Raw genomic sequence first — 12,026 nt, 5'->3', positions numbered from 1 at the left:
TGTCCTGAATGACTGTAAAACTGTGGCCAATTCATCCTTAAGATTCTGTGCCTTGCTGGACGGTGTTGCACGCCTTTAATCCCAGCACTCGGGAGGCAGACGCAGGCAGATCTCTGTGAGTTTGAGGCCAGCACAGGCTACAGAGTGAGTTTGAGGACAGGCACCAAAACTACACAGAGAAACCCTGTCTTGAAAAACCAAAAAAAAAAAAAAAAAAAAAAGATTCTGTGCCATGGACAGGCCAAAGGTGCAATGAATATACAAATGTGTCCTTGGGCAGCTGGGAGTGAGGCTATGAGAGTTCGTGTCTGGCTCAGGTCAAGGGATCTGAGGACAATGGGGACTGTAAAAAAAAAAAAAAGACAGATGTGACAGAGGTGGGTTGCACAGCCAACTGCAGGGAAGCATGGAGAAAGCAATCCGTTAAGGAATCTAAGGAAATGGGAAGTCGCCTCTGCACATGTCACTCAGGGAAAATGATGCCACTTCTTCTGGTACAATCTTGTCTTCCTGTCCTATGGGGAGTTGATGGATCCATGACATGGGGAAAGATGAGATGACCCTCCTGCAGAACCAGCCCTGAGGTCACCACAGCCCCAACCTCTCACGCCACCACCCCAGTCACAGATCAGCTGTGTCCACTCTCAGAGATGTTCCAGGCAATATGTCATCAGTGACACATTGCTGCTCTGAGCTTCATCTCGGCATCCCGTTCTTCTCTGCATCCCATTCTTCTCGGCTTGTCAGTGGCTTCAACTCTTTTATTAAATGCCAGTCTACCATTGAGAGGTTAGACTCTGTCAGCTTAATTACTCTTTCAAGAATAACTGTTTCAGTTACTGTTCCACTGCACATCAGAAGCCATCGGTCCCCTGCCTGTACAGCTGCCTTTGAAGAAAGGGGCACTGTACCTTTTCCAGATTGCAAAGGCCACTTCAGGGATGGTGCCATATGGTCCTGGCCTCAGAGGATGCCTGTTGCTAAAGCCACAACCACAAGCCAAGAAGAATGGACAGCTGAATTTCAAAAACATCAACCATTTCCAGAATTTAAAATCCTGAATCATGATAGGACACTATTGGAATTCAGGTGTTTCTGGTACATGAACTACTCTTACCGAATGTGAGGTCGAACTGTAGGCCATGTGTACATCTCACTTCACAGTTGAGTCTGTCAGATATGCTAAGCCTATAGGCTGAAGATGATGCCCCAATGTTGTGGAGAAATCTCGGTGACTGTCCAGGCAGTTGGCTGTTTCTGTCAACTCACATTTTTTTGGAAGCTGCTTACATGCACTTCCTGGTTTTTGTTTTTTGTTTTGTTTTGTTTTATTTATTTATTTATTTTTTTATTATTATTATTTTGCAATACAGTTCAGTTCTACATATCAGCCACGGATTCCCTTGTTCACCCCCCTCCCCCCCCCTCACCTTCCCCCCAGCCCACCCCCATTCCCATCTCCTCCAGGGCAAAGCCTTCCCCACAGACTGAGATCAACCTGGTAGACTCAGTCCAGGTAGGTCCAGTCCCCTCCTCCCAGGATGAGCCAAGCAATCCTGCATAGGCCCCAGGTTTCAAACAGCCAACTCATGCAGTGAGCACAGGACCCAGTCCCACTGCCTGGATGCCTCCCAAACAGATCAGGCCAATCAACTGTCTCACCCACTCAGAGGGCCTGATCCAGTTGGTGACCCCTCAGTCATTGGTTCATAGTTCATCTTGGGGGAGCGGGAGATCCCAGCTGGATCATCAACAGAGAGGGAGAACAAGGAATAGGAGACCATGGTAAGTGAAGACCACATGAGAATAGGAAGAAGCAAAGTGCTAGAGAGGCCCACAGAAATCCACAAAGACACCCCCACAACAGACTGCTGGCAATGGTCGAGAGACAGCCCGAACTGACCTACTCTGGTGATGGGATGGCCAAACACCCTAATTGTCGTGCTAGAAACCTCATCCAACTACTGAGGGATCTGGATGCAGAGATCCATGACTAGGCCCCGGGTGGATCTCTGGGAGTCCAATTAGCGAGAATGAGGAGGGTTTATATGAGGGAGAATAGTTGAGACCAAGGTTGGATAAAGCACAGGGACAAATAGCCAAACGAATGGAAACTTCCTGGTTTTTTAGGTAATATAATTTCCTTCTGGGGTCTCTGAGGGCATTGAAGATTACATAGTTATAGTTATAGCAAGTTGAAGATTACATAGTTATAGTTATAGTTTTCCTTGTTAAGAATTTCACAAAAGAAACTCACTAAGATGTGTTAAGTGTATAAATTTGGAATACATTATAAGATAGTTCTCTGTTAGTAATACAAGTTAGAATATAAAGTGAATCAGGTACATTTTGGACTTACCAACATATGATAGATAATGGAATATTTTCTCTGAGTTCGTCAAATGCAAATGGACTAGACATGGTTTAGGTATTTATTGCTTGTATATATTGTATATAGTTAATGTACTTATTGTATATAGTTTTTCTTACATTAGTTATAACTTTTTCTAATCTTTTTTCTTTTTATTAGAATAATACGGGAAAGGTGGTGATATTTTAATTGTGCTGAAATATGATTTTATTTGTATGTTAATAAATAAAGTTTGCCTGGAGATCAGAGGTCATTAGTGAGCCAGGAACAGAATTCAGGTGGTGGTAGCCCACGCCCTTAATCCAATCACATGGCAGGCAGAGTCTCTGTGTGGTCAAGGACACAACCAAGCGTGGTGACCCTTGAGTCTTTAATCCCAGTACCAACCATAGCGACCAGGAGGTCTGTATAGACAGGCAGTGATGAGGAAGTCATGTGGCTGGGCTTAGATCCAATGAGAAGGCAGAACGAGAAAGCAGTAAAAGACAACACACACAGGAAGAAGGTCTCTCTCTCAGGGGAAGGATGACAGCTATTGGTAAGCTAAAGGGAGTCGTGGCTCTTGCTCTGATCGCTTAGGCTTTAACTCTGTATTTGGCTCTGTGTTTCTTTTAATAAGACTGTTTAGAATTTCATCTACAGTCAATTGCATATCTTCCTGGCAAAAATGGGATCTGGGCTCAAGGGCATGGCTATCCTGTCAGTGACCACAAGGAAGGATGTTCTGCAATGTGGGAAGGAAGAAGGCAGAATCATGAAGGAAGTTGCTGGTCACAAGGAGGTGGAGATGGGGAGGTCCTCCTCCATCTGTCCTCCACATGAGAAGACTCAGGGGTTGTGTGCCCCTTTACCCCGATTCTTCCTGACTCCTGAGCACCCCAGTGTCCCTGCACAGGGCTCCTATCCTTCCCCATGGCTCTTCTGGTCTCACTTCTTGGAGGGAATCAGGCCATGACTTGGATCCTGCTTCTGCTGCTGTCAGCTGCATGTCTGCAAGCTGGTGAGTTTGGGGACCTTGTTAGCAGGGAGTCTGCCTTAACCACAGGAGGGGCCAGTGGGGCTGGGAAGAGCAGGCTGTCATGTGGACAGGTGTCTGCTAGAGGAGCCAGAGAGATAGACTGTCCTGAGAGAGAGCTCATCCTCAGAGTGTGTCCAGTCCAACCCTTCCTTGTCTGTCCTGTCCCATATGGGACAGTGGGACATAAGGACAGTCCTGCCTTGTGGCCCACACCTGCCTGTGGGTCAAGGGTCAGGAAGCTCTGAGTCATCCTTTCCATTCTCTGCAGAGACTTCAGATTCTCCCATCCTTCCCAGGTCACTCACCAGGATCCAAGAAAAAAAGTACCTTTGGAGTCAACCAATCAGCAAACCTCTCTGGTGTCCAAGGCGGCTCCATCGAGATCCCCTTCTCCTTCTCCTTCCCCTGGGAGATGGCACAGAATCCACAGATGAGGATTCTCTGGAAATGGCAACACCTCCTTGGTGAATTTATCTACAACTCCTCCTCAGGTTACACACATGAGCATTTCAAGAACCGGCTCATCCTGAACTGGACACAGCCTCAGACATCTGGAGTCCTGAGAATCCTGAACTTGAAGGAGAAGGACCAGACAAAGTACTTCTGCCAAGTTCAACTGAACACAACAGAAGGCATGAAGGCTTTGCAGTCAATTGAAGGGACCCAGCTGACCGTCACACATGGTGAGCCACCCTGGCTCTGACTTTGATGCTTCTGGCTTCCTTGTCCCTTAGATGTCCCCTCAGGCTCCATGACTCTGAGCTTTCTTTTAGATTCCTTTCCCTTGGCTCTGTCCATGCCTCTGCCAACAGATCTTTCCCTTGTTGTTGTGACAAGTCTTTCCTGCCTCCTCTGACCTTGTCTGTCATTTTCTTCTAAGATGGAACCCTATGCCCTCTCTAGGATTCAGCCTGCCCCCCCCCCCAGTCAATTTACCCCGTACCTGTCCCAAACTAACACTGCAGGTCAGGCCACTTCTCCAGGACCTCAACTGAGTGACTTCTCCAGGATGTAACTGACTCACTTGGTCCTGTGGCAGGGCTCCCCTGAGTCCCTGTATGGAGCATCTCCACACAGCTCCAAACTAAGCCCAGAACAAACAGCAAGTGCCCATTGGATGTTCTTGGAGTCCTCTGGTCCACGTGTAAACTGCCACCTGTCCCCACAGCCCCCCATTTTCCCTCCTAGCTCCTCAGCACACTTTCTACCCAACTCCCTGTCTCCTCCACTTTCACAACCCCCCCTCTCCTTCCTTACCCTCTTACCCTCACCTCTCCCACACAAGCTCCAAGGCTCTTGGGAAATAATGTCCCCATTTTCATGATGTGGCTGCTCTGTCTTCTGATCCCTGCCTCTCCTCTGCAGCAGAAGTAACTGCAGTCCCATGCACAGGGAACACTGAGGTCTAGCCTCGTCACTCTGTGACTGTTATACCTGTGCTCTTCACATGGCCCTGCAGCTGCTGGGAGACTCTGTGCTTAGTTGTTGATCACAGTCTTGCTCTGTGGCTTTTTTTTATATTTTAGTATTTTAGTTTTTATAATACAGGGCCTCACCATTTAGTCCTGGTTATTCTGGAACTCACAAAAATCTACCTGCTTCTGCCTCCCAAGTGCTGAGATTAGAGTCAGCTGCCACCACATCCAGCAGTGGCTCTTGACTGGATTAAAGCCACCCTGTGAGAGGACGCCCACAGCACAGTTCTCTGCACAGTCTCTATGACCACCCTGTTGACCTGATTTAACGTCAACCGGCAGCTGCCAGGGCTCCAGGAAGGGAGAGAAAGAAGAGGTTTCTCTGGTCTAGAGTAGTGATTCTCAACCTTCCTAATGCAGAGACTTTTTAATACAGTTCCTCATGTTGTAATGACCACCCTTCACCATAAAATTATTTTCATTCCTCTTTCATAAATGTGATTTTGATATTGTTATGAATCATACTGTAAATATCTGATATGCAAGATGTCTTATATTCACCACTATGGGGACAGCGAACAACAGGTTAGGAACTGTTGGTCTAGTGTTTCAAAATAGGTAACTTATGGGAATTAATAACAGTGATGTTTGTAGAGCAAATGATGTACTCTGTCCTGCATTGAACTGTACACTTCTGGCTAAAATTATGTATTTTCTGTTATATATTTTTATGTATTCTCTGTGTGTGAACATGTAAGTCTGTTACTCCAGGTGTGTGTGTGTGTGTGTGTGTGTGTGTGTGTGTGTGTGTGTGTGTGTTAATGTTCATATTTCTTCACGTGCATATGTAGGCCAGAGGACAACTTCAGGTGTCCTTCCCTTATTTTGAGACAGGGTCTCTCACTAGTTTCAAGTGCTGGGATTACAGCTCACTAGCCCTCTTTGGTGTGAAACTCTGCACATAGATGAGTCTGGCTTTGAACTCACAAAGATCTCCTGCCTCTGCCCCTAGGGCTAAGATTAAAGGCCATGACAAGTTCATCCAGCTCTCTACATGACTACTAGGGATGGAACTCGGGTTCTAAGGCAACAACCAGCCAACGCTCTGTGGACTGAGACATGTCTGCATGTTACCTACATCTGTGAAAAAAACAACTGTATTTCTATGGCATAATTATCTGTGACCAGATGACCATCTGAGGACCCACCTCCAGGACAGGTGGAAAGTGTGCATTCGAACTTGCTCTCCTGGAGTCTCAGCCTTCAGCATGTATTCCCTCTCTGTGAAATTCTAACAGCTGTTCCCTATCCCACATCCCACAGAGGAGACAAGGTGTGACACTCACCCCATCCCTCCCTCATGCAGGGGGATCTGCTCACTTCTCATCTCTCCCCAGCCATCAGCACCACCATGCAGAGCCCCTCCATCGTCACCTCTACAGTCACCACAGCTGGCCTGGAGGACACAGAGGACCAGAGAAATCCTTCACTTGTGAACCTGGGAGCCACGGTCGGGGTGGTGGTGGCCACGGCTGTGCTCATAACCCCTGTCTATGTGTTGATGGTCTTCCTCTGGTGGAAGCAAAGGTAAATGGTCCTGGACAGGCCCTCACCTGAGCTTACCCTCTGAGTTTTCTCAGCTGTGGGACATGGAGAAAGGTAAAGATGTGCAGGGAAAAGTAAAGAGAACAGAAGAACAGGAATGTGACTTAATTAAACAGGGACTGAATTGTCTCCTACTTTCTTTAGAGACCAGCTGGATCAGGTGTAGATGAACACAGAGCCTGCTCCTAAGGATATCAAGTGAATATGGGGATGTCTCAGACCATGCAGGTCAATGACCAAGGTGGTTCTCTGCCATCCGCATGTGTGTGCATGTATGCAATTATACAAACATATACATATATATATATACATATATATACATACAGTCCAAAAACAAATTTTTAAAAAATTTAAGGAAGTACTAAAAAAAGTAAGGATATTTGCATAATGGAAAATGTATACTCTAAGTCCTTACACTGAAAAAGAATATAGAAATCAATGCAATCCCTATTCAATTCCTATTGCATTTATGTAAAGACAAATTACTTGTCTTCCAGCTTTCTTAAGGATTCTGAGAAACAAATATGGGGACAAGCTGGGAACATCTCTAAACTCAGCATTTGGGAAATAGAGACAAGAGGATCCAGAGTTGAAGGCCATCTGCAGATACAGAGAAAGTTGCAGGTTAACCTGAGCTCGTTGAGACCTTGTGCTCACACAAAACAAGAGCCAAGTGTGGACTGTGTTCAGAGCAGATTTAAAGCCATGGTGACTAGAAGACTGCAGGATAGGAACAGAGATGAGCAGAGAGTGGAATGTAATAGAGAGAGCAGAACTAATGTTTGAAGATGTGGCCCCTGGTCTTCAGAAGAGCTCAACCCTCCAATAGGTAAGAGGAGCATCTGAGAGCTGGAGAGCAGCAGCCTGAGAGGTAGCAGAAGTCTGACTGGGATTCGACCCCTGAGACTGAATCTGCAGGGTGGCAGCAGCCTGCACTCACAGGGAAAGCTAGAGAGCCAGTTTCCAGGGAGACAAAAGGGAGGCTTGGTGAGTGCAGAGCAGGGAAAGCAGGGAGGAGACATGGGGTCAAGGCAGGGGAAGGAAGCAGAGGGAGAAGGACATGGACAAGGGACAAAGGAGAGCTGTCCTCTGATTGGCTGTGCTGTGCAGAAGGACAGCTGAGGACTGTCCTCAGGACCTGGTGACTCTCAGAGCTGTCCCTGAATGGCTGCTACAGAGCTGTTTGCTGCCCTGGGCTCCTAACGTTGTCTGAACACAGAGAAGAGCTGAGAGGCAGATGGAGGATCAGCATGACTGCCACACTGACACTGTTTCTTCTCCTACAGGCCAGCAGACTAAAGATGAACCCCAGCCAGGGGAAAGCCTGTCATCCCAAGGAGCAGGTGAGGGGCTGTGTGGTGGTTTGAAAAAAAATGGCCTTCATAGACTCAAGGATTTGTATGTTTTGTCATCATGCTGTGAAAGTTAGGATGTGTGTGCTTGTTGGAGGAAGTGGGTCACTTGGGGTGGGCTTTCTCATTTCAAATGCTCTAGCCAGGAACAATGTCCCCCTCTCTCTTCCTGCTGCCAGCCTATCTGGATGATGAATGCTCAGCTACCTGCCCAGCACCATGTATACCCCCAACCTTCCAACCATAATGATAATCAACTAAACCTTTGACACTGTAAGCCAACCCCAATTAAATGTTTTCTTTATAAGACTTGCCGAGGTGGTGGTGTCTACTCACAGCAATGGAACATTGATTAAGACAGGCTGTTTGGGGAATTTTTTTTATGAGAGGCATGCAAGCGAGCTGGAGAGATAATTCTGTCAGAAAAGCCTTGCACACAGGCTGGAGGACCTGAGTTTGATTGGGAGCACCCACATTATAAGCCAGGGAGGTGATGGGCATTTGTAATCTCATCCCTGGAAAAGCAAGAGACAGCTAGAGTCATGGAGCTGTCTGTCCAGCTAATCTAGTCTAATTGCTGAGTTCTAAAACAATGAGAGACCATGTCAGAAAAAATAATGTGGATTCCTAAAGGGGATAAATGATGGTCATAACATTTTCCAAATTTATTTTAAAACAAGTATTTCCCAATTACATATTAATGGACAGAAGAAAAGTAGGAACAGCTAGATAGCTCGGTGGGAAAAGGTGTTTGCAGCCTAGCCCAGTCACCTGCGTTCAATCTGGGAACCCAAACGGTGCAAGGATGAAACTGACTCTGGAAAATTGTCCTCTCCTTCTCAGAGACAAACATTGTCTGTCAGTCCCCAGATACTAGACCTCCAGGGACCAGGATCTCTCACCAGGGAGGTCAGTTTACATCAAAGTAGGGATTGATGACCACACATCCTGCATCTCACTGGATTCCCTACCTCCTGACTGGGAATCCGAGAACATGACTGCAGGTTCGTGCTGTAAAACATCCGTCCTTGGACAGGTACAAGAAGAAAAGCCAAGCTTTTGCCGTGTGGGCTCTGATTTCCTCTTTTCAGATCATCTAGTCTTTCTCTGGTCCTGAGAGCACATCTATTCTGTTCCTGTCTGTCCATGGAGTTAATAACACTTTTTAACAAATGTTGCACTGTGTATAGACTTGAACCTTTGCTGAGTCTGTGAAGAAACTGCTCCCAACACCACGAGACTAGTTGAAGACAGGAGGGGTCATTGAGAAGTGACCCAGGCTTCTCCTGGCTGAAGTGAAGTCTCCTAGGACAGCTGTGAAATGTCTGCAGTGGCGTAACTGGATCCAAGCCTCCTGAGGCTGAACTCAGCAGCAGCCATGGTCACAGTGATCTTGACAGCTGGGGTGGTGTCTCCTCTGAGCATCCCTGGGGTGTTCACACGAGCAGGCTGCAGGATGATGGTCTGGCCAGTCATCTAAGGGAGTATCCGTTCATCATCTCCTCCTTCCAGGTAGCTGGTGAGAGAGATGCACCTCATGAATGATACTCCAGTGGTCATGTGACTTGCCATGTCAGTTTCCATTGTTCAAAAGGGAGAAACAGCAAAGGAGCCCACAGCAAAGACTTCACAGCACCAACATTCTCTACAAAGTTTAGGTCAAATCCCCTCAGGGTAAAGGAACATTACTGTTGGAATGGGGAGCAGACATGGCTTCTAGCATGGCTACCAGTGTTGGGGATTTGTGTTCCCTGGCCTGAGCCAGTCAATTAAAAGAAGTACTAGAGGAAGCCAGGAATGGTGGAATATGCCTGTAATCCAATGATTGACAGTAGAGATAGCAAGACCATGAACTGGAGGCTGTCATTAGTAACTATTGAGTGTGAGGTTAGCCTAGGCACATGAAACACTGTCTCAATTTTGTCCCTTTGTGTCCCTTTGTCTCCTGCTGGAGATAGAACCCAGTGTTCTGTACGTGCCAAGCAGGTAAGCACTCTACCAGATGAACCTTGTCTTTATGCTCAGTCAGGTCTGAGAGAAGATCCTCCTGGTCATGACTACTCACCTCCAGGCTTCTTCTGTCCTTGCCTTACAGTCTGAGGTCTGTGGGTAAAAGGTCACTGGATTGCTAACTCTCTGCAAGAAAGGCTGGGCCTGACGAGGCTGCCATATGTCAGGTGTTGGACCCCAGCATTTTTATTCAACAGGCTCTGTTGGTCCATTAGGATCTCAACTGCCCCTTGTGCTCAGCCTCACTGGCTGCCAACTGCTGGATCCTTACTCCAAAGTCATGGACTCAGTTGGAGTTTCAAGTCCTTAGTTGAATCACCATAGGAACCCCGCTGTGGATATTTTTTATGTCCAGGATGCTGTAATCAGTCTCCTGCAGTGCCAACCCCATTTCCCCCAACAGTAGTGACTGGGCTCTGCAGCCATGATGCTTTCCCAGGGAAGGAGCACTTTCTGTGGAAGAGCAGCTGGGGCTGTGGTGTGCACACCTGGGTCTTCTGCACACACATGACCATGGGTGTGTCAGACAGCAGTGTGAGAACCGGCTGCTGCACAGGATGTAGCATGTGTGTGTCCTGCCCCCACAGAATAAAAAAATAATTTTAAAAATTTAAAGCATGTTGGGCTAGGCATGGTGTTGTATGCCTTTAATTCTAACTTTGAGAGACAGAGTCACAGGCAAGTGGATCTCTGTGAGTTTGAGGCTAGACTGGTCTATATGTCCTGTTCCAGGCCAGCAATGGCTACATAGACCTTGTCTCAAAAGACAAACAAACAAACCAAAAAAAATAAACAAACAAAAAACCAAACCCCCCAAATCTAAAAAAAGAAACAAAAACCAAATTAAACAACAAAAACCTAAAACAAACAATTAAATAAACAAACAAAAAACCTGAGATGGATAGTGACTTGAGTAGTAATGCTGGATGTTGTCCTCTGGCCTCCATATACATGAGCACACACTCACTTGCACACACAGGCACCTGCACGCAGACACACACAATCACACAAGGCACCTTTCACAGCTGATCTGCCACCACATGTTTACCCAGTCCTCATCCTGAGTACACATGGCCTCCCAGGCCTGACTCTGTGACTCTTCAGACTCCAGTTCCTGATGGTGTCCTCAGCATTCAGACTCTGATTTTATACCCAGCTGTGTTTTCCCATGACAGAGGTGGAGGAGAACAGGCTCAACCCTTCCTATTTCTGTCAGAACCATCCAGTTCCAGAAACTTTCCTCAAATAACGCACAGTGAAGGCCCTGTGGGCCCTGACACAGCAGATAATCTCAATGATGAAAACTATCCAACTCTCCACCCTTCCTGTCACTCCTTGATTTCATTTCCCCAGGGACAAGATACACACCCCAGATGGAGCCCCAGACTAGCTCACCCAGACTGGGTCCTGAGGAGAGTGGAGGAGATGTTAGAGAGGTTGGAAGGATGGCAGCTGGTGGTGTAGATAGGACACTCAGGCTGCACCTAAGACTTTACATTAGCACAGTTGCCCCGCCCCCATCTCACCTCTTCTTTCTCCCCCAGGATGACATCATCATCTTCATCTCCTCATGTGCTGCCAACCTCAGCATGAGCACTTTCTGTACCCCTGCCCAGGGGAGCCCCAAGAAGAGACTCTATAGTGTCCTAAAGGCCCAGTGAGTGGGGATGGGTGACCAGCTCAGTCTCCTACTCCTCTGGTAGGAACTTTCCCAGCTTCTGCAGATAGCCAAGGCCAATGGCAGAAACTCCCGGGTCACTGAATTTGAGGTCACAGAAACAGAGAAACTATCATTTTCCTCTTCAACATATATGCTGCTTAAATGAAACTATTAATAGTCACAAAATTTGTTTGAGTCTGAAGAAAATACTGGTGACATCTTCAAGTATCTGCAACCAAAGTGAAGTAACAGATGACCTGCCTCCATGACCTGGCTGACTCTTTGGAGTTTTGGTTATCTTGGCTATTTGTTGGGTTACATGAGACCACATTCAATAAAGGTTAGGGGGGCCCTTCTGACAGATTCAATAGGCCCCAATACCCTCTCCTGACTGGGCCCAACTCATCCCAAAGGTTCTGTGTCTCTGCATCTCCAAAAACAGGATGGATGGATATAGAAATGAGTCCATGTGCTGCTGGGAGTGAGGCCATAAGTGTTTGAGCCTGGCTCAGGTCAAGAAATGAGAGGACCATGGGAACTGTGGGGACTGTGAGGAAGGCAGAGACAGCAGATGTGACAGAGGCGACTGCATAGT

At 47.0% G+C, this 12,026-nt stretch overlaps 1 protein-coding gene across 1 annotated transcript; it reads left to right on the top strand.

Annotated features, from left to right (window-relative positions):
• The first annotated feature begins 3,283 nt into the window (after nucleotides 1-3,283).
• Nucleotides 3,284-11,432, top strand: LOC128120790 (paired immunoglobulin-like type 2 receptor beta). The gene is made up of 6 exons (XM_052754998.1): nucleotides 3,284-3,371; nucleotides 3,686-4,072; nucleotides 6,202-6,391; nucleotides 6,445-6,463; nucleotides 7,696-7,752; nucleotides 11,316-11,432. The coding sequence occupies exons 1-6, from the start codon at nucleotides 3,284-3,286 to the stop codon at nucleotides 11,430-11,432; spliced, it is 858 nt and encodes a 285-aa protein (XP_052610958.1).
• Nucleotides 11,433-12,026: the final 594 nt, after the last annotated feature.

The sequence above is a fragment of the Peromyscus californicus genome, unplaced genomic scaffold, assembly GCF_007827085.1.
Source record: "Peromyscus californicus insignis strain IS unplaced genomic scaffold, ASM782708v3 Scaffold_2__1_contigs__length_46816999, whole genome shotgun sequence".
NCBI lineage: Eukaryota > Metazoa > Chordata > Mammalia > Rodentia > Cricetidae > Peromyscus > Peromyscus californicus.
Note: the sequence above shows the minus strand (reverse complement) of the source record. Positions and strands in the feature narration are given on the sequence as shown.